This window comes from Procambarus clarkii, chromosome 21 (assembly GCF_040958095.1).
Source record: "Procambarus clarkii isolate CNS0578487 chromosome 21, FALCON_Pclarkii_2.0, whole genome shotgun sequence".
In the NCBI taxonomy this organism is placed as follows: domain Eukaryota; kingdom Metazoa; phylum Arthropoda; class Malacostraca; order Decapoda; family Cambaridae; genus Procambarus; species Procambarus clarkii.
In genome coordinates this window covers 18,649,675-18,673,820 of record NC_091170.1, presented here as the reverse complement: position 1 = coordinate 18,673,820, position 24,146 = coordinate 18,649,675, and the positions used below count along the sequence as shown (strand labels likewise).

General features: G+C 43.0%; 1 protein-coding gene across 1 annotated transcript in view; it reads right to left on the bottom strand.

The window, feature by feature from the left end:
- LOC123760677 (polycystin family receptor for egg jelly) overlaps positions 1-24,146 on the bottom strand; it is a 467,012-nt gene that overhangs the window by 230,689 nt on the left and 212,177 nt on the right. Inside the window, 3 exon segments of the mRNA XM_069328534.1 lie at positions 1,464-1,625; positions 9,536-9,643; positions 18,948-19,126. Coding sequence (XP_069184635.1) covers positions 1,464-1,625; positions 9,536-9,643; positions 18,948-19,126 — 449 coding nt within the window.

The window sequence follows — 24,146 nt, the reverse complement described above, 5'->3', positions numbered from 1 at the left end:
CAAGTAACTTTCCCCCAATAGACGTTAAGCTAATTGGCCGATACTTTGACGCAAGTGATCTATCTCCTTTCTTGAAAATTGGTACCACATTAGCAACCTTCCAAGACTCTGGCACTCTGCCTGACTAATGATTTATGACAATGGCTCGAAAAGCTCCTCGTTGCATTCTTTAAGCACCCTGGCAAACACTTCATCCGGCCCTGGGGAATTGTTTGGCTTGAGTTTCACTTTTTTTTTTAAAGACACTATTACCCTGGTAACTATTAAACTAGCCAACCTCTCCTCTTCTTCATCCACATAGGCTTTTTCGGCTGAAGGTATAATGTTAAGTTCCTCTTATGTAAATACAGAGATAAAATATTTATTAAAAATATTACTCATCAGTTCGTCATTATCAGTTATCTGACCTGCCTCAGGTTTTTAATGGCCCTATCCTTTACCTAATCTTTGTTCGATATAACTGAAAAAAAAATTAGGAATTGTCGTTGCCTACTATGCAAACTTCAAAGATTCTTTTTGCCCTCCTTATCTCCTTTTTAAAATTTCTAACCAGTTGGACGAATTCTTGTTCTAAAATGACTTCCCCTTTCCTAATCCATTTGTACGAAGCTCTGTTTCTACCTATATGGTTCTTCAGAGCCTTTCTTATCCATTTCGGGTCATTGTTATTCGATCTAATCAATTTGTAAGGTATACTACGTTCCTATGCTTTGCTTAGAATATTTTTAAATGAGTTATATTTTGAATCCACATCGAAATTCCTTTTTATATCACCCATCGCTGGGTTCACGTCTCGCTCCATGACCAGCCCACCCCCCATCCCCAGGATTTTCCAATCTTTTTCACCCAAAAATTTTTAGGCTATTAAAATCAGCCTTTCTGAAACCTGGCACTTTAACAAAATTTTCTTCTACAAATCTATTCTATTCTATGCTAAATCTGATTTCTTTGTGATCACTGTTCCCTAGCTCACTCCCTATTTCGATGTCATAATTTGTGTCTCCCTGCTATTTAACACTAAGTCTAAAATATTATTTTCACACGTTGATTCCTTAATCTATTGCTTAAGGAAGCAATCGTCTATTAATTCTAGAAAATCTTCTGCTTCATTATTCCCTGTTCTGTTAAGGGAGGAATCCCCGTTGAACAGGGATTCTGTTATTCCCTGTTCAAGTTAAGACAGAATGCATTAGGCAGTGATGTGGTGGAGAAAGACTCCATACACAGTTTCAATTAATGATTTGAAGGTCTAAGCCTAGTATTGCCCAGTAGGCTCAAGAATCTGTACATCAGCTGATTGACATTTGATAGGCGGGACCAAAGAGCAAGAGCTCAACCCCGGCAAGCACTAGAAGGTGAGTACTTAAATTTCAAAACAAGGACACATCTTAATCTTAAGATTAGCAATCTTGTGCTAACTCTACAAAAAAATTTTTTTTAAATGGTGAATTAACACAACTTACTGGTAACGATGTAATTAGTGATGCCTATTCCCTCGGGGTCCTGCCAGGAGTCACATGTGAGGGTGAACTGGTCAACAAGAGCCAGCCTGGTGGGAGGGACTGTCACATTACAGTACCCGTTGACAGGTCTCTTGTTTACCTTCATGAAGTACGCCACCAGCCCTAAACAGTCAGAGAAGATGTACATAAGTGGGTTAATATTGTCTGACACAACGCTACCACACCATACACATCTGGCTACCTGACACACTGCTACCACACCATACACATCTGGCTGCCTGACACACTGCTACCACACACATCTGGCTACCTGACACACTGCTACCACACACATCTGGCTGCCTGACACACTGCTACCACACACATCTGGCTGTCTGACACACTGCTACCACACACATCTGGCTGTCTGAAACAACGCTACTACACCACACATCTGACTGACACCCCACTACCACACCACACACATTTGGCACACAGGAAGACAGATGCCAGGTGCTAGATGTTTGTGTGACAGATTCCACAAACATCTGGCACCACAAACATTGTATAAACAAGGATACAAATTCAAATTAATTGTATTTGTATACACGCATACAAGTGATCAGTGCTTCGTGATCGTCAATTGAATATATATCTTCTATATAAAAAAATTGGATATGTTCGTTTGTTCATAACCGCTAATCTCCGAAAGATCTTCACCGATTGCTTTGAAATTTTCACACAATGTTCCATTCACATCCGGGCAGGTTTTTATATACATACTATATAGATGTCACATCTGTGACGGTAAAAAAAAACATGCTTTTTCTAAAAAACTGTTTTTTTCGTGTGTTTTTCATGTGAGAGGAAATCTTCGAAACCTCTTTACCGATTGCATTGATTTTTTTTTACAACGTTGCATTCGAATAGGTGCGTCTTTTTATATATCTACTATATACATGCCTCACCTGTGACAGGAAAAAACATGCTTTATTTGAAAAAACAGCGCCATCTGTTGGACATAAGGGCAACACACGCAGTAATGTCCGAAAGTTCTTCACCAATTGCTTTGAAATTTTGACACAACGTTGCATTCGAATAGACGCGTCTTTTTATATACCTACTATATAGATGCCACCCCTGTGACGGGTAAAAACATGCGTTTTTGAAAAAGAGCGCCATCTGTTGCACATAATGGCAACATGCACGCCATACTAAATATGTCACGAATTCCATTTCAATGTTTCTGATTGCATTGATAAATTTCATTTTCACAGATTTCGATTTATTTTATTTTTCAGTGAATTATTTTATGTGACATTGTGTTGGAATTGAGCTGTGTTGTTTACCATACCGTTCATTTCGTAAGTATAAGTATAGATGCCACACCTGTGACAGGTAAAAACTATGCTGTTCTTGAAAAACAGCGCCATCTGTTGCATGTAAGAGCAACACACATGCTACACTAGAACTGTACATGCTAGATATGTTACAATTCCATTTCAATGTTTCTCATTGCATTGATAAAATGAATTTTCATTGATTTTGATTTATTTTAATTTTGATTTAATTATTTTGTGTGAATGGCATTGGAATTGAGCTGTGTTGTTTACCATACCGTTCATTTCGTGAGTATAGTTTATTTGTTTTTCATATTTTCATTTCATTTTTTAACTGTTTTTCTAATATTTCAGTGATGGGAACATTAGATCAATTAATGTTCCCAATTTTCTGATGGGAACATCAGACCATTTGGGAAGGCATAGGACGAGGGAGTGGGGAATGGTGGGGAGGACGAGGGGACGGAAGTGAGAGATGGTGGGAGGACGAGGGGACAAGGGAGGGGGTAATGGTGGGGAAGTACGAGACGGGGGAGTTTGGGATGGTGGGGACGAGGGGATGGGGAAATGGAGAATGGTGGGGAGAACAAAGGGACAGGGGAGTGGGGCATGGTGGGAAGGAAGAGGGGATGGTGGAGTGGGGAATGGTAGGGAGAACGAGGGGACGGTGGAGTGGGGAATAGTTGGGAGGCCAAGGAAACGGGTGAGGGGGGGGAATTGTGGGGAGAACAGGGGGGCAGGAAAGGTTGCTGAGCCTTTATACCTTGTAAAGACTGTAATAAGTTCTATGTTGGGCAAACATCTAAAGATTTAAAATGTAGAATTTCGCAACATAAATACTCTGTAAGACTTGGCCAATTGTCTAATGCTTTGTTTGTTCATCTGTCAGAAGATCCCACCAAATTGATTGGGAGAGTGCTTCTTCAATTGCAAATTGTAAAAACACCTATAACAGAAACATAATTGAATCTGCTTTGATACAGATCACAAACGAAAGTAATTTGAACATTAGCAGTGGTCTATATAACTTAGATCCACTTTTAATAGATCAATTAAAGGGCGATTTAAGTAGGATCATTGGAACACATTTGTCTCACTAATTCATTGTATATATTTACTATTTTATGCTATAAATATCTATGTGTTGGCCTGTGTGTGGTTGCTGCATCAGATGGCCCAATAGGCCGTCTACAGTGTCCACGTATTGAACCTCACCTCACTCCACCATTCTCTCCTGCCTGTTTATGTCCAGTACTCGATCTGTAAAATCACTCCTTCTGAAGATGTATTAATATAAGTAAGTACTTAAGGAAATTGCTGTTTCATTTTTCCTCCGTGGTCTGACATTGTCACATTTTTAATCACGTGTTTATTTTCGTGATATACATCAACCCGTTCTCGCAAATTTAATAAGTCAATATTGACTTATTAAATATGTGCATAGGTGACATACTTAACATAATAGTTTCCCTTGAAAAGCTTCATAGAAAACACCGACCTTACCTAACCTACTTAGTATGTTAAGATAAGCATCTTATTGCTTCGTAATTACAATTATTACCTAACCTATACCTAAAATAGGTTAAGTAACAAATGTAATTACGAAGCAATAAGATGCATATTTTAACATACTAAGTAGGTTAGGTATGGTCGGTGTTTTCTATGAAGCTTTTCAAGGCTTTTCAAGGGAAACTATTATGTTTAGAATGTCACCTATGCACGCAACTAATAAGTCAATATTAACTTATTCAATTTGCGAGAACGGGTTGTATACATACATACATATATATATATATATATATATATATATATATATATATATATATATATATATATATATATATATATATTTTTTTTTTTATAAATATGGAAGGGAGTACCACCTCTAGCTGGAAGAAGGGGGACCCATAGCCTCGGAGGATATATATATATATATATATATATATATATATATATATATAACTGAAAACTCACACCCCAGAAGTGACTCGAACCCATACTCCCAGAAGCAACGCAACTGGTATGTACAAGACGCCTTAATCCACTTGACCATCACGACCGGACAAAATGAGGTGATAGCCGAGGCTATTTGAACCACCCCACCGCCGGCACTCGGATAGTAATCTTGGGCATAGCATTTTACCAAATCACCTCATTCTTTGGGGCACACGTGAGGAACACAAATGCGAACAAGCCTGAATGGTCCCCAGGACAATATGCACCTGAAAACTCACACCCCAGAAGTGACTCGAACCCATACTCCCAGAAGCAACGCAACTGGTATGTACAAGACGCCTTAATCCACTTGACCATCACGACCGGACAAAATGAGGTGATAGCCGAGGCTATTTGAACCACCCCACCGCCGGCACTCGGATAGTAATCTTGGGCATAGCATTTTACCAAATCACCTCATTCTTCGGGGCACACGTGAGGAACACAGATGCGAACAAGCCTGAATGGTCCCCAGGACAATATGCAACTGAAAACTCACACCCCGGAAGTGACTCGAACCCATACTCCCAGAAGCAACGCAACTGGTATGTACAAGACGCCTTAATCCACTTGACCATCACGACCGGACAAAATGAGGTGATAGCCGCGGCTATTTGAACCACCCCACCGCCGGCACTCGGATAGTAATCTTGGGCATTTGCATATTGTCCTGGGGACCATTCAGGCTTGTTCGCATTTGTGTTCCTCACGTGTGCCCCAAAGAATGAGGTGATTTGGTAAAATGCTATGCCCAAGATTACTATCCGAGTGCCGGTGGTGGGGTGGTTCAAATAGCCTCGGCTATCACCTCATTTTGTCCGGTCGTGATGGTCAAGTGGATTAAGGCGTCTTGTACATACCAGTTGCGTTGCTTCTGGGAGTATGGGTTCGAGTCACTTCTGGGGTGTGAGTTTTCAGTTGCATATTGTCCTGGGGCCCATTCAGGCTTGTTCGCATTTGTGTTCCTCACGTGTGCCCCAAAGAATGAGGTGATTTGGTAAAATGCTATGCCCAAGATTACTATCCGAGTGCCGGCGGTGGGGTGGTTCAAATAGCCTCGGCTATCACCTCATTTTGTCCGGTCGTGATGGTCAAGTGGATTAAGGCGTCTTGTACATACCAGTTGCGTTGCTTCTGGGAGTATGGGTTCGAGTCACTTCTGGGGTGTGAGTTTTCAGTTGCATATTGTCCTGGGGACCATTCAGGCTTGTTCGCATATATATATATATATATATATATATATATATATATATATATATATATATATATATATATATATATATATATATATATATATATATATATATATATATATATATATGGATATATATATATATATATATATATATATATATATAGATATATATATATATATATATATATATATATATATATATATATATATATATATATATATATATATATATATATGTGTGTGTGTGTGTGTGTGTGTGTGTGTGTGTATGGTATATATATATATACCACCTCTGATGACTCACATTCTCGAAGAAGAAAACAAAGAACTTACAGAGAAGATCTTGTGGATTCTCATTGAACACTTTAATCTTTTCTTCACCTACCACCCCTATTATTATTTTTTGTATGTTTTGTTTTGTTTTGTTTTCTTTTCTTTTATTGCAATGCTACAGTTTACAGAGAATACACACATATATGTAACAAAATAACAATCAGTGTTCGAAGAACTCGTCCAGCTCCTCGGAGGTTGGGTGCGTTCCCAGGATACAGCACGCATTTCCCCTCTGAACTGCGACACTGAGGCGCTGGGACAGGAAACTGGCCGCTCGTGGGTCTCTAGTTTTCCCAATGAGTTCCTCACCCACCTCCTTTAGGAACTTAAGTGCACATTTACCCCAGGCGCCCAGAGTCTCAGAGCCTATCGGCACGAACCTGTAACAACGTTCTAAGTCTCTGTACTTGTTGATTTTCTGGGTCTCCCTGAAGGTGGCTGCCCCACCTCCCTCCGCTGAGCTGTAACGTAGATAGGTATCAGCCAATGTGGAAGGACATGTGTAATCCCATACGGCCTGTTTACCTTCCCTCCATGGCTGCAGGGTGACTCCATCTGGGCGTTTTTGGCTGTTGTCAGGTCTGCACAACTGAGGTTCCCTTTGTGCTGGACATCCAGCTGTAGCCAAACTTCTCTTGATGATGTCATTGACTGCTTCATGTCTGGCAATCTTTCCCTGTGTATTACGACAGGTGAGACCATGGCTGCCGTATTGGTCTGCCCGTGCATGGCCGCAAATACACCGGTGTTCGGTGGAGATAGGGGCGGCAAGGCGCAGGGCAACACCAATACTTAGGGCCCGATGGTCCATGCGGGTGCCCAAGGCGGAATTAGGGACTGCCACCAGGAAGTCCCTGACAAGGGGGGCTTGCACAGCTAGGAGACGCGCTCTGTCCTTCTCCGAAGCTGCCTCCAGCAATGCTTTGGCGATGTTTTCCACTATGGGGCTATCCCATTTGGCCTGTTTACCGTCGTTTGGAAAAGTTGGTCGAGTGTGTGAATTAGAAAGAGTGTCCCACTGACCAGCTCCTTCCACAAATTTGGGGTCACGAATCCCAGTGAAGTTCCTTAGGTATTCCGGTAGTATTTCATTGACTAATTCACTTGTAGCACTGGTCGAGGATAAGAATGCCAGCAATGCTAAATGCGTTGCCTTGCGAATATCTATACCCCCGAGTCTATCTGGGAGCGTTGCTTGGTCCCACTGGTCATCTTGCAGGGAGAGGTTTAACACTTTCATAGTTATTGTCTTTAGGAGTGAGACGTATTCCGTTAATTTTGGGCTGTCAAAGAAAGGAGCACACCTGAGGGAATAGGTAAGTCTGGGCAAAGCCAGGCACCTTGTAAGAAGGTACAAAGCATCGTGAGCGTCCAAAGCCCCTATTCTCGCCTCCATCCTCCTCAGGTCTTTCAGCTTTTCTTCGAGGTCTACCTCAATGGTGTTCGAGCCCAGAGGTGCCCCTAGCAGCACACTGTTGGTGGGAGCGATCACTGAGGCTCCTGGCAATAAGATTCGTACTGCATCTATGATTGGTTGGCTGGATGAGATGATTTCACACTTTGATGGGTTTAGTGTAAGGCCAAGTTCCTCTCCCTTCGATTTCACTAACTGAAGATCTCCTAGCAGGGATTCCTGTGTCCCTGCCAGGGTGCCATCGTCCAGGAACCAGATGTTGAATTCGCTGGACAACCTGCTTGTGGCCTCTTTAGCTGCCATGCAGAAAAGGAAAGGGGCAAGTGGGTCTCCCTGCTGGACACCTGCAGAAACAACTTCATGTTCCCGAAACAACAGTGTCGATTCCCTACTGTACCCTGCTGAAACGAAAGGAAGTAGAGAAGGAAAGCTTGTTCGAACTGCTTCCAGTATCACATCCCTTTTTACCTGTTTGAAGGCGTTTTTAAAGTCTAATTTAATTAATGCCTTATTTTCTATGAGATGCTTAATATAGGCTCGCGCTGCATGAGCTGCTGCTTCACACCCATGGGGGACACCAAAACCTAGTTAATGGGGTCGAAGCATCGTTGCAGCGTCTATGCTAATTTTTCTGACAGCTGCCCGAGCAACAAGGCGCCGAAGTGTTACCCACGACAATGGGTCTGACTCCAACATCCTTCTTCTTAAGGGCACAAAGGGATGCTTCGAAGAAGAAGGGTTTAATTGTATCTGGGATCAGCCCAGAGAGGCTCAACCCGTTTTCGCACTTTCTTACAGTCAATATTGACTTATTAAATACGTGCATATGTGATATACTAAACATACTAGTTTACCTTGAAAAGCTTCATAGAAAACACCGACTTTACCTAACCTTCTTAGTATGTTAAGATAAGCATCTTATTGCTTCGTAAATACAATTATTACTTAACCTACACCTATAATAGGTTAAGTAATAATTGTAATTACGAAGCAATAAGATGCTTATCTTACCATACTAAGAAGGTTAGGTAAGATCAATGTTTTCTATGAAGCTTTTCAATGTAAACTATTATGTTTAGTATTTCACATATGCACGTATTTAATAAGTCAATATTGACCATACGAAAGTGCGAGAACGGGTTATATATATATATATATATATATATATATATATATATATATATATATATATATATATATATATTCATTCAATTATTCGTATTCACACAACTAGCAGTCTTATCAAGACCAGGAACTCCCTCCATGTCGCTGCCCGTGGCGGTGATGGGGGTGGTCAGCCACGTACCTTGAGTGCCGTCGCTGCCCGTGGCGGTGATGGGGGTGGTCAGCCACGTACCTTGAGTGCCGTCGCTGCCCGTGGCGGTGATGGGGGTGGTCAGCCACGTACCTTGAGTGCCGTCGCTGCCCGTGGCCGTGATGGGGGTGGTCAGCCACGTACCTTGAGTGCCGTCGCTGCCCGTGGCGGTGATGGGGGTGGTCAGCCACGTACCTTGAGTGCCGTCGCTGCCCGTGGCGGTGATGGGGGTGGTCAGCCACGTACCTTGAGTGCCGTCTCTGCCCGTGGCCGTGATGGGGGTGGTCAGCCACGTACCTTGAGTGCCGTCGCTGCCCGTGGCGGTGATGGGGGTGGTCAGCCACGTACCTTGAGTGCCGTCTCTGCCCGTGGCCGTGATGGGGGTGGTCAGCCACGTACCTTGAGTGCCGTCGCTGCCCGTGGCCGTGATGGGGGTGGTCAGCCACGTACCTTGAGTGCCGTCGCTGCCCGTGGCGGTGATGGGGGTGGTCAGCCACGTACCTTGAGTGCCGTCGCTGCCCGTGGCCGTGATGGAGAAGTGGAGGATGCTCAGTGTGGGGTTGTCATCGAAGAACTTGGTGCTGAGAGCCACCTCTGCTGACTCAACACCTGTGTGATCATATTGCTGTTAGCACCCACTGAGGGAGGAAGGTAGCACCCACTGAGAGAGGAAGGTAGCACCCACTGATGGAGGAAGGTACCACCCACTGAGGGAGGAAGGTAGCACCCACTGAGGGAGGAAGGTACCACCCACTGAGGGAGGAAGGTAGCACCCACTGAGAGAGGAAGGTAGCACCCGCTGAGAGAGGAAGGTAGCACCCACTGAGAGAGGAAGGTAGCACCCACTGAGAGAGGAAGGTAGCACCCACTGAGAGAGGAAGGTAACACCCACTGAGGGAGGAAGGTAGCACCCACTGAGAGAGGAAGGTAGCACCCACTGAGAGAGGAAGGTAGCGCCCACTGAGAGAGGAAGGTAGCACCCACTGAGAGAGGAAGGCAGCACCCACTGAGAGAGGAAGGTAGCACCCACTGAGAGAGGAAGGTAGCACCCACTGAGAGAGGAAGGTAGCACCCACTGAGAGAGGAAGGTAGCACCCACTGAGAGAGGAAGGTAGCACCCACTGAGAGAGGAAGGTAGCACCCACTGAGAGAGGAAGGTAGCACCCACTGAGAGAGGAAGGTAGCACCCACTGAGAGAGGAAGGAACACCCACTGAGTGAGGAAGGTAGCACCCACTGAGGGAGGAAGGTAGCACCCACTGAGAGAGGAAGGTAGCATCCACTGAGAGAGGAAGGTAGCACCCACTGAGAGAGGAAGGAACCACTGAGTGAGGAAGGTAGCACTCACTGAGGGAAAAGGTTAGAGGGAGGAAGGTAGCACCCACTGAGGGAAGAAGTTAGCATCCCACTGAGAGAGGAAGTTGGCACTCACTAGAGGAAGAAGTTAACCCCCATGTAATGAACACGCATACACCAGTATAATCATACTGAGGCTTGTGTATGATTGTGCTCAAACTATATAGTGATATCGTGTCTGATTAGCCTAGTATCACGAATATTATAATTATTAGCTAATTTTTCTTTAACAATATATTGTTGTTAATTTGGGTATTGACAATGTATATCATACATAACCCACTATATTATATGTTTGTATCAAAGATGTATGTTATGTATGGGTGGATATATATTAGAAGTCTAGTTTACAGCAGTAGCTTAATGTCATTTAGCTTGAAACATCTTCTTGTATGCTTATTGTATTATAATTATTTTTTTCATCTTTATTTATTAAAATACAATATAAATCATATATATATAAGTTTTACAAGGCAATACAACATTACATATACAGTAGAATAATTTTCAGTAAACAAGTGTTTCATAATCACAGAGCATGAACTTCAAAACCCCTAAATGTTATACTTATTTTTCTTTAAATGATTTACAATATTGGAGATTATATTTACTTTAATTTACAGGGGAAATTATTACATTTATATATGTTTTATATAATTCTCAGTAAACAAATTTTCCATATCATCACCGAGCATGAGCCGTAAACCCCAAATGTTACACTTGATCCTGCCTCGCAAGAACTTCAATATATTGTCTACTGAGTAACCCTCCTGCCTGCCTACCAACACACAAAATATGTAATCAGAAAGTAACATAATTATTGTATTCTTAATTTTCTTGCATTTTATGTCAATATGAAACATTAAAAACCTCATTAACTCCACTCTAATACTTGGTCCACATAAAGCTTTAAGAGTGTCTCTAATCCAGTTTACAAGAACAACTTTCTGCTTACAGAAATAAAATATATGCATATTATTCTCAATTTCAGTACATTGGTCACACCTATTGTTGTCCTTAATGCCCAACATCAACAACCTATCATTAGTAGGAACGGTCTCATGAATATAGCGATACAATAGCTCACGTTGTTTTGGGGCAATAAATTTAACATGAAGGTTTGCCCATATTACTTGCCAGCTAAAGAGTGGATATGCCTCCTCTACTCTAGGAACTACATCTGGTAGTATAACATCATACACTTGTTTACTGTTCATCATTAAAAAACCTTCAATATTACAAATCCGCCTGAGAACATCAATTGCACATGAATAAAAGTGCGGTGAAATAAAGGCAAGGTCAGTATACTCTGGCATATGTATCAAGGTCAGTATACTCTGGCATATGTATCAAGGTCAGTATACTCTGGCATATGTATCAAGGTCAGTATACTCTGGCATATGTATCAAGGTCAGTATACTCTGACATATGTATCAAGTAGCTAACCCGTAATTTACAAAAGTAATGTCCTAGCGTATTTACACTATTCCTCTGCATTATCTCCTTTCTAAAGGTAACACATAAGATTGCCAATGACTTATGGTACACATTCAGCATTCCTATTCCACCGCTTTTCTTACCTTTACATAGAGTAGTCAGTTTAATTGGTTGGTATCTACCATACCATACATATCTAAAAATAGTTTTGTCAATCTCCATAGCACTTTTCTTGTCAATTGGAAAGCTGTGAGACAAATACCACACTTTAGACAAAATTTTGCAATTGATTATTAGAGCCTTCTGAAACAGGGTCAATATGAGGGAGGAAGTTAGCACCCACTGAGGGAGGAAAGTAGCACTGAATGAGGTAGGAAAGTAGCACTGACTGAGGGATGAATGATGAACAGTAAACAAGTGTATGATGTTATACTACCAAATATAGTTCCTAGAGTAGAGGAGGCATATCTACTCTTTAGCTGGCAAGTAATATGGGCAAACCTTCATGTTAAATTTGTTGCCCCAAAACAACGTGAGCTATTGTATCGCTATATTCTTGAGACCGTTCCTACTAATGATAGGTTGTTGATGTTGGGCATTAAGGACAATAACAGGTGTGACCAATGTACTGAAATTGAGAGTAATATGCATATATTTTATTTCTGTAAGCAGAAAGTTGTTCTTCTGAACTGGATTAGAGACACTCTTAAAGCTTTATGTGGACCAAGTATTAGAGTGGAGTTAATGAGGTTTTTAATGTTTCATATTGACATAAAATGCAAGAAAATTAAGAATACAATAATTATGTTACTTTCTGGTTACATATTTTGTGTGTGGGTAGGCAGGCAGGAGGGTTACTCAGTAGACAAATGTATACAATCTCCATCATGGTCCACATAATATTTCCTATACAGAATTTATGTAGCATTACATACAATAAGCATACAAGGAGATTTTTCAAGCTACATGACATTAGGCTACTGTAGTACTACTACATTAGGCTGTACTCTAGACTTCTAATATATATCCACCAATACATAGCATACATCTTTGATACAAAAATATAATATAGTGGGTTATGTACGACATACATTGTCAACACCTGAATTAACAACAATATACTGTCTGAGCAAAATCATACACCATCCTCAGTATGATTATACTGGTGTATGCGTGTTCATAATACACCCAATGAGGGGAAAAGGTAGCACTGACTGAGGGAGGAAGTAAGCACTGACTGACGGAAAAATTTAGGCACCCACTGACGAAGGAAGTTAGCACTGACTGAGGGAGGAAGTTAACACCCACTGAGAGAGGAAGTAAGCACTGACTGGGGGAGGAAGTTAGCACCCACTGAGGGAAGAAGTTAGCACTGACTAAGGGAAGAAGTTAGCACCCACTGAGGGAGAAAGTTGGCACTGACTAAGATAAAAAGTTGGAGGGAGAAAGTTAGTATTGACAGAGGGAAGAAGTTAGCACCCATTGAGAAAGGAAGTTGGCACTCACTGACGAAGGAAGTTAGCACTGACTGTGGGAAGAAGGTAGCAACCATTGACAAAGGAAGTTAGCACTGACTAAGGGAAGAAGTTAGCACTGACTGGGAGAAAAGTAGCACTGACAGAGGGATAGATAGATAAAATAGATTGAGGAAGTTGGTATTGACTGAGGGAAGAAGCTAGCACCCTCTGAGGGAAGAAGTTAGCACCCACTGACGAAGGAAGTTAGCACTGCCTTTGGGAAGAAGTTAGCAACCATTGACAAAGAAAGTTAGCACCCACTGAGGGAGGAAGTTAGCACCCACTGAGGGAGGAAGTTAGCACCCACTGAGGGAGGAAGTTAGCACCCCTGAGGGAGGAAGTTAGCACCCACTGAGGGAGGAAGTTAGCACCCACTGAGGGAGGAAGTTAGCACCCACTGAGGGAGGAAGTTAGCACCCACTGAGGGAGATAGTTAGCACCCACTGAGGGAGGAAGTTAGCACCCACTCAGGGAGGAAGTTAACACTGACTGACTGAAGATGTTAGGACTGACTGAGGGAAGAAGTTCGCAACGATTGAGGAAAGAAGTTAGCACTGACTAAGGGAAGAAGTTAGTACTGACTGAGGGAAGAAGTTAGTATGACTGAGGGAAGAAGTTAGCACTGACTAAGGGAAGAAGTTAGTACTCACTGAGGGAAGAAGTTAGTATGACTGAGGGAAGAAGTTAGCACCGACTGAGGGAAGAAGTTAGTATGACTGAGGGAAGAAGTTAGCACTGACTGAGGGAAGAAGTTAGCACTGACTGAGGGAAGAAGTTAGCACTGACTGAGGGAAGAAGTTAGTATGACTGAGGGAAGAAGTTAGCACTGACTGAGGGAAGAAGTTAGTACTGACTGAGGGAAGAAGTTAGCACTGACTGAGGGAAGAAGTTAGCACCGACTGAGGGAAGAAGTTAGTATGACTGAGGGAAGAAGTTAGCACTGACTGAGGGAAGAAGTTAGCACTGACTGAGGGAAGAAGTTAGCACTGACTGAGGGAAGAAGTTAGCACTGACTGAGGGAAGAAGTTAGTATGACTGAGGGAAGAAGTTAGTATGGCTGAGGGAAGAAGTTAGTTTGACTGAGGGAAGAAGTTAGCACTGACTGAGGGAAGAAGTTAGCACTGACTGAGGGAAGAAGTTAGCACTGACTGAGGGAAGAAGTTAGCACCGACTGAGGGAAGAAGTTAGCACCGACTGAGGGAAGAAGTTAGCACGGACTGAGGGAAGAAGTTAGCACCGACTGAGGGAAGAAGTTAGCACCGACTGAGGGAAGAAGTTAGCACCGACTGTGGGAAGAAGTTAGCACCGACTGAGGGAAGAAGTTAGCACCGACTGAGGGAAGAAGTTAGCACCGACTGAGGGAAGAAGTTAGCACCGACTGAGGGAAGAAGTTAGCACCGACTGAGGGAAGAAGTTAGCACTGACTGAGGGAAGAAGTTAGTATGACTGAGGGAAGAAGTTAGTATGGCTGAGGGAAGAAGTTAGTTTGACTGAGGGAAGAAGTTAGCACTGACTGAGGGAAGAAGTTAGCACTGACTGAGGGAAGAAGTTAGCACTGACTGAGGGAAGAAGTTAGCACCGACTGAGGGAAGAAGTTAGCACCGACTGAGGGAAGAAGTTAGCACTGACTGAGGGAAGAAGTTAGCACTGACTGAGGGAAGAAGTTAGTATGACTGAGGGAAGAAGTTAGCACTGACTGAGGGAAGAAGTTAGTACTGACTGAGGGAAGAAGTTAGCACTGACTGAGGGAAGAAGTTAGCACCGACTGAGGGAAGAAGTTAGTATGACTGAGGGAAGAAGTTAGCACTGACTGAGGGAAGAAGTTAGCACTGACTGAGGGAAGAAGTTAGCACTGACTGAGGGAAGAAGTTAGCACTGACTGAGGGAAGAAGTTAGTATGACTGAGGGAAGAAGTTAGTATGGCTGAGGGAAGAAGTTAGTTTGACTGAGGGAAGAAGTTAGCACTGACTGAGGGAAGAAGTTAGCACTGACTGAGGGAAGAAGTTAGCACTGACTGAGGGAAGAAGTTAGCACCGACTGAGGGAAGAAGTTAGCACCGACTGAGGGAAGAAGTTAGCACGGACTGAGGGAAGAAGTTAGCACCGACTGAGGGAAGAAGTTAGCACCGACTGAGGGAAGAAGTTAGCACCGACTGTGGGAAGAAGTTAGCACCGACTGAGGGAAGAAGTTAGCACCGACTGAGGGAAGAAGTTAGCACCGACTGAGGGAAGAAGTTAGCACCGACTGAGGGAAGAAGTTAGCAGAGTGTAAGGAACTACCTCCTCTCCAAGACCTAACCCTTAGCCATCTTATACTACCCCGAGAAGACCTAATTCTGATCACCTTACACTGCCTCAATAAGACCAAACCCGGGCGACAATATTCTGTTTCACTAAGGGCTAACCATGGCCTTATTATAGTGATTCGCCAAGACCTAACCCTGGCCACCCTATACTGTCTCAGTAAGGGCTGTCCCTGGTCACCTTATACTACGTCAAGAAGACCTAACCCTAGCCATCTTATATTTCTTCACCAAGACCTAACCCTAGCCACCTTATACTACCTCACCAAGACCTAACCCTTGCCACCTTATATTTCTTCACCAAGACCTAACCCTTGCCACCTTATACTACGTCAACAAGACCTAACCCTAGCCACCTTATATTTCTTCACCAGGACCTAACCCTTGCCACCTTATACTACGTCACCAAGACCTAACCCTAGCCACCTAATATTTCCTCACCAAGACCTAACCCTAGCCACCTTATACTACCTCACCAAGACCTAACCCTTGCCACCTTATACTACGTCACCAAGACCTAACCCTAGCCACCTTATATTTCCTCACCAACACCTAACCCTAGCCACCTTATACTACCTCACCAAGACCTAACCCTTGCCACCTTATACTACGTCACCAAGACCTAACCCTAGCCACCTTATATTTCCTCACCAAGACCTAACCCTTGCCACCTTATACTACCTCACCAAGACCTAACCCTAGCCACCTTATATTTCCTCACCAAGACCTAACCCTTGCCACCTTATACTACGTCACCAAGACCTAACCCTAGCCACCTTATATTTCCTCACCAAGACCTAACCCTTGCCACCTTATACTACCTCACCAAGACCTAACCCTAGCCACCTTATATTTCCTCACCAAGACCTAACCCTTGCCACCTTATACTACGTCACCAAGACCTAACCCTAGCCACCTTATATTTCCTCACCAAGACCTAACCCTGGCCACCTTATAGTACGTCACCAAGACCTAACCCTAGCCACCTTATACTACCTCACCAAGACCTAACCCTAGCCACCTTATATTTCCTCACCAAGACCTAACCCTAGCCACCTTATACTACCTCACCAAGACCTAACCCTAGCCACCTTATATTTCCTCACCAAGACCTAACCCTGGCCACCTTATACTACGTCAACAAGACCTAACCTTAGCCACCTTATACTACCTCACCAAGACCTAACCCTAGCCACCTAGCCACCAGGGAGCCGGTTGGCCGAGCGGACAGCACGCTGGACTTGTGATCCTGTGGTCCCGGGATCGATCCCAGGCACCGGCGAGAAACAATGGGCAGAGTTTCTTTCACCCTATGCCCCCCTGTTACCTAGCAGTAAAATAGGTACCTGGGTGTTAGTCAGCTGTCACGGGCTGCTTCCTGGTGATGGAGGCCTGATCGAGGACCGGGCCGCGGGAACACTAAAGCCCCCGAAATCATCTCAAGATAACCTCAAGATAACCTTATACTACCTCACCTAGACCTAACCCTGGTCACCTTATATTTCTTCACCAAGACGTAACACTGGCCACCTTATATTTCCTCACCATGCCTGACCTATACACCTTATCCCTGCCTTATACTACCTCACCAAGACCTATCCCTGCCTTATACAACCTCACCAAGACCTATCCCTGCCTTATACTACCTCACCAAGACCTATCCCTGCCTTATACTACCTCACCAAGACCTAACCCTGCCTTATACTACCTCACCAAGACCTATCCCTGCCTTATACTACCTCACCAAGACCTATCCCTGCCTTATACTACCTCACCAAGACCTATCCCTGCCTTATACTACCTCACCAAGATCTATCCCTGCCTTATACTACCTCACCAAGACCTATCCCTGCCTTATACTACCTCACCAAGACCTATCCCTGCCTTATACTACCTCACCAAGACCTAACCCTGCCTTATACTACCTCACCAAGACCTAACCCTGCCTTATACTACCTCACCAAGACCTATCCCTGCCTTATACTACCTCACCAAGACCTATTCCTGCCTTATACTACCTCACCAAGACCTAACCCTGCCTTATACTATCTCACCAAGACCTAACCCTGCCTTATACTACCTCACAAAGACCTATCCCTGCCTTATACTACCTCACCAAGACCTAACCCTGCCTTATACTACCTCACCAAGACCTATCCCTGCCTTATACTACCTCACCAAGACCTAACCCTGCCTTATACTACCTCACCAAGACCTATCCCTGGCCACGTCACTTCCTCGTTAAGAGGAATTTGATGAATTTGTGAACATCCACAGATAATAGTAAGGTCTGTAGAGGAGTATAATACAAAGGAGACTCAGGAAGAGGACCTGTGAGCAGGACGCGACCTAGACAGTGGTAAAGGCACTGTCATCTTGGGGGGTCAGTGGAGACCAGCTTGGAACACGCCACACGTGATAACATGTATAGCAAGTCAATGGTCAAACACTTCAGTCTGGAAGATGATCAGTATGTTTGTGCACTTGTCTCAAGGACCCTTCAGTCAAGTATACCAACTGGCGAGCGTATACATGGTATGTATACTTGAGTCAATTATACTAACTGGCGATCGTATACATGGTATGTATACTTGAGTCAATTATACCAACTGGCGAGCGTATACATGGTATGTATACTTGAGTCAATTATACCAACTGGCGAGCGTACACTAGGCTTGTATACTTGGGTCAAGTATAGGAGCCTAGCAAGCGCTATGCGGTCGCCAGAATCATCCCAGCGCTCTTGGTCGCGGTAAAACCGTTCATATATTTTCAATATGAATAATTATTAGTGAGCGTTACAGCTCTCATACTGTTTCCATCTTTGGTGTGTACTGTCCTTCATCACTGCCGCTGGGGACGACACTACTGACCAGCTGGCTCACAGCTGGTTACTAATAACCATTTGACCTATGTGGAGTTATACTCCTCTAAATCTCCCTAATTACAAGCAGAAACAACAGGCTTTTTTATTTGATTTGAATTAAAAAATATATTACTCGGTACTGCGCAGACTCTCGCTATGTGTATATTAATGTTTACAAACTCTGCACTCTGGTGATTCACGAGCCTCCCCGAGGGGTCGTGGAGCCGCGAGGTCAGTAGGGGTCCCACAAGAGCTGATGATAAAGTGACTAATTATAATCAGGTGGAAATGCATTTTTGTTTAACTGTTCTCATTTAAGAATATCAAGAGCAAAGCCAGTAATGGTCTGCTTCAGTTGACAGTGAACTCTGTGAGCGTTTGTCTAGTGTACGACCCGGAGTCATGAGAGTGGTACAAGCAGGAAGATATACATTACCGACTGGGAAGTGATCAGGGTCAGCGGGGAAGACGGTGCCGGTGTCAGAGGAGACTTCCCAGGAGTAAGTGAGGGAGGAGGTGCAGTCCTGCTCACACTGGGCCATCAGCCCCACACGGCTCGAGGGGTTGATGTACACACCGTCAGGGTACGGGGTGCACAGCGACGCAGACGCGCACCTGATTAACAATAGTTTCCATCCATAATAAAGAGTAAGTGACAATGATAACACAAAGTAAGACATTTTTTGTTGCTGGGTAGTAAGTGGATAACTACATACAAAGATTAGTCAGGTGACCTTAGTGGGACAGGTATTTTGGAAGTGACGTCATCGTTGGCATCTTCGCGTCCCTTCACATGAAAGTCAAACACCCCGCCATAAATACTCAAATAACAGAACTATTCACTCTAACCACCATGAGAGTGAGAGCAAGACCGGAACGCGAAGGTGCCAACCATGACGTCACTGGTCAAACGCCCTCTCTACTCTGGTCACATCACCTACTGTGATTAAAACTTACATCACCAGTTTTAATCACCTGACTAATCTTTGTCTTGTTTATTGACCCAGGCATCTTACCTTTACTCCTGACTTTCGCCTTTCTCCTCACCTAAATGTATGTACCCGACTTGCCAGCTGTGTAAATCCGATATGTTTCCTACTCCTTCCTTAACAGGTTATCCATGCCTGTGTCACCTCTTGGGTGGCTTAGTCTTTATCAACCAATCTGCTGTATCCTTCAATATAGAATAAGTGCATGTCGGATAATCTAGTCAATATTCTAGAAAAAGTAGACTTGACATGGACCATTAGAAACAAAGAAGATAGCTCATATCAACACTTTTAGCAGCCGTCCCCATGGAAAGAATCGAGTCTAAAGATAATCATTGAAGGATTATCGGCTAGGAAATCAGCTTGTGACTCGCAGAGGCTCAAAGCAGTCATAGAGCAAATGGGAACCATCTCAAGACCGTCAACCACTCACATCTTCGCAGATGGATCAGTTGATCAAGAAAGAGGTTCTGCTGGGGCAGCAGTTTACACTACCAACCATGAAGCTTACTGGAGCATGAATAGTGGGTGCTCAACATTTCAAACAGAATTTTATATACCCTGAGGAAAGCCATATTTTATGCAAGTGAGAATAATTTTCATGATGTCATCATTCATACCGACTCTAAATCTTCACTCTAGGCATTGTTATCCAGCCAGCACAGAGATAACATACAACTCATCACAGAAATCCTACATATAAGAAAAGATGCACAGAATCTAGGGCTGTCAATCACCGTAAATTGGATACCAATTGGCATTGGCATAGTTGAGAATGAAAAGGCAGATTACCCAAGGCCGTCTTAGCAGCATTAAAGGTCCCTGGGGCAAATCAGTGTGCTGGGGCTCTACGAAAACCACTCACAGGAATAAAAAGTAAATGGTTGATAATATTAACCATTTACTTTATTGGCACTTCAACAAAACTGGAGTTAAAACATTAAAAACATGCCATAGAGCAGCAACCAATCAGCATGATAAACATTTGAATAATACACAAGGCTTGGAAAATACAATAATACTCAGTAAGCTACACAGATTAGATGGCACAGTATGAAATTACTACGAACTTCTTATTATAACAAGCAATTTTTTTCAGAGAATTGCTTTATAATTGGCTTGAAGTCAATGGTCACCAGGATGTCATTTTCCATGCATATGAGTGAAAGCCAGTTCAAACGATGCTGCCCCTTTGTGCTACGAAGCAGACTTTGTATGAGTTTCAGTCTTGAAAAAAAGAACGTTCTCCTGTATTTGGGTTCTACTCAATTTGCCTCTAGTTTCCTTGGTGTTCACATCCTATGATTGCAGGACCTTGTTTGTTTTGTTCATTCTTTCTAGCATATCATAAAAAAGAATTATGAGATATTGTTTCCAAGTTTTCCATATTTTTGCTCAATACTTCTGCCACTCGCCTTGTATTAATTTACTGTTCATTGTCAGCTGATAGAGAATCCAGTGCATGTTTTATTTTTTCGAAACTCCCCCATACAGATAATGAACATCAACATGTGCTGACCATCGTGTGTCAGCCAGACGCTTGACCCAAAAAACCTTTTCCTAAAGATGATGTCAATACATTCCAGCGATGAGTAGAACCAGCAAAAAATGAATACAGATGATGAACAAAGTCAAAGAATTTGACAGTCTGACAAGACTCCCACCAAGTTCAGGCTGTGTACAGCACAGGGGACATAGATGACAGACTCATTGAGTTGATGAATCCGTGCCCCAATCCAGTATATCGTCCAGACATATTTGAGACATTATCCTATTACTAACCACGGTAGTTTGATTTGGAATTTTGTTCTCATTAAGAAAATCCACGACAGTGTCTGTTAGATCCATTGCTCCCCATAAAAGACGGGGATGAACATCAAGAAACGTTCACAGGCTCAAAGCCTTTAATGTATTGGACAGTAAATGTCAGTTGATCTGTGTGTTTGATGTCTAGAGTGGAATCTGCACTTATTGAATAATACTTTTACTCTTTTACTTCGAGATTAGTACAAAGAACCTGTTGTCCCATTAATTCAATAAATTCTTCACGAATATTTGCAGATAAATATGACGAATTTCCTTTTCCTGGTTTTCCATACATTTTGATATGTTCTTCCAAGAAAGGGTCAAATTCACTCAGCAGCTTTATAGTACCTAAATAGTTGTCCTAAATAGTTTTGTTGGCCCAATAATCTAATTTTCACTATAGCTATAGAGGCAAGAAAGCGAATTACAGACACCACATGTGTCAACACCTTACGCCAATATTTTAGCTCTGAGCGATGTTGCTCAAGTAATAAAGAATCTACAACGCCAGTTTCTTTATGCCTAATCAAATATACTGTCATGCACTTTCGATGTTCTTTTCCATTTCCATGTTCTACAATAAAATTGTTGTGCTTCCAGTCACTGAACCCCAATTTAGCAAAGGGAGACTCTTGGTCAATGTAGCAAAGGGAGTATTCTTGTACAATAGGCGACATACAAAGCAGTACAAACGACATTGGGATGAGAAATAGAGTAGCCATTCACGGTTTACATACTCGCACTTCCTCTGTTCACGTTTGAACACAATGTTTGATAAATACATTGCCTTCATATTCTATACTCAAGTTGCTTTATACAATCTGCGTGAGTTTGAAAGGTTGCTATCATGATTCTGACATGATGAGGGCCCACTACTATCCAGTAAAATGTTGTGTTAGTGTCATTAATGTTCCATAGTCCAGGATCTGTCTCTTGGATTGCAACTCCTTTACTGTTACAGATTTGGGTATTACCTTTTGTAAAATGTCACAAGCAGCAGCAACCGTCAATGATGGTATGTGTGATGAAACTTGATGATTAGTAGCAGGAGTGGAAGCTGATGTGGATGTTACCTCACAGTGATGATTGTATAAGTGTGTTACCTCACAGTGATGAGAGTATAAGTGTGTTAACTCACAGTGATGAGAGTATAAGTGTGTTACCTCACAGTGATGAGAGTATAAGTGTGTTACCTTACAGTGATGAGAGTATAAGTGTGTTACCTCACAGTGATGAGAGTATAAGTGTGTTACCTCACAGTGATGAGAGTATAAGAGTGTTACCTCACAGTGATGAGAGTATGAGTGTGTTACCTCACAGGGAGGAGAGTATAAGTGTGTTACCTCACAGTGATGAGAGTATAAGTGTGTTACCTCACAGTGATGAGAGTATAAGTGTGTTACCTCACAGTGATGAGAGTATGAGAGTGTTACCTCACAGTGATGAGAGTATGAGTGTGTTACCTCACAGGGAGGAGAGTATGAGTGTGTTACCTCACAGGGAGGAGAGTATGAGTGTGTTACCTCACAGGGAGGAGAGTATGAGTGTGTTACCTCACAGTGATGAGAGTATGAGTGTGTGACAATAATCTCCTTCAAGAGATTGAGCCTGCTCTTCCCTCCTAAGTTCGTCACTATATACAACTAATATGGAAGAAATATCCAACAAATACAACTCCAAGGTTTGCCAGAGAGCAAACGTATGCAGCACCAGGAACACCTGCTCCCCCCGCCACTCGAACAGCCAAACTACCTGTCCGTCGCCTGCTCATCGCTGATTGGCTGCGTGTCCAGTTGCACCTGCCCTCCACCCGCCACACTACCTGATGTCTGGGGCCACACGACCTACAGACCTCAGAATATCCAGTGCTTTCAACAAGTTAACACGTCTCGTTGGTAGACTAAGCTCTGGCTTACGTGTACTAAGAGAGGTGGCAGCTTAAAGCCAATATTCCTGCACCCATATTTGCATTGTATATTGTTCACTTGTTATTACTCACTTGTCTTAAGGTAACTTTTCATTTTGTCATTTGAGTATTATTATTTTGATTGATTGATTTTATGTTCCAATTTGTATGTCCATTTTATTCATGTTTTGCTTTTCTAACGTAATTAAAATCTCATTGTTAAATTTACTTGTGTTTTGTGTGTCTTCCCATTACCTGACCACAGACGAAGTTCCAGATTTTCTCTTTTTGTTTCTATATGTGACGAGGCCATACCCCTAGCTTTTGAAACAGCCGAACACCAACGCGTTACCGTCACAAGTGTTACCTCACTGTGATGAGAGTATGAGTGTTACCTCACAGAGAGGAGAGTATGAGTGTGTTACCTCACAGGGAGGAGAGTATGAGTGTGTTACCTCACAGGGAGGAGAGTATGAGTGTGTTACCTCACAGGGAGGAGAGTATGAGTGTGTTACCTCACAGGGAGGAGAGTATGAGTGTGTTACCTCACAGAGAGGAGAGTATGAGTGTGTTACCTCACAGGGAGGAGAGTATGAGTGTGTTACCTCACAGAGAGGAGAGTATGAGTGTGTTACCTCACAGGGAGGAGAGTATGAGTGTGTTACCTCACAGTGATGAGAGTATGAGTGTGTTACCTCACAGGGAGGAGAGTATGAGTGTGTTACCTCACAGTGATGAGAGTATGAGTGTTACCTCACAGGGAGGAGAGTATAAGTGTGTTACCTCACAGTGATGAGAGTATGAGTGTGTTACCTCACAGTGATGAGAGTATGAGTGTTACCTCACAGGGAGGAGAGTATAAGTGTGTTACCTCACAGTGATGAGAGTATGAGTGTTACCTCACAGGGAGGAGAGTATAAGTGTGTTACCTCAC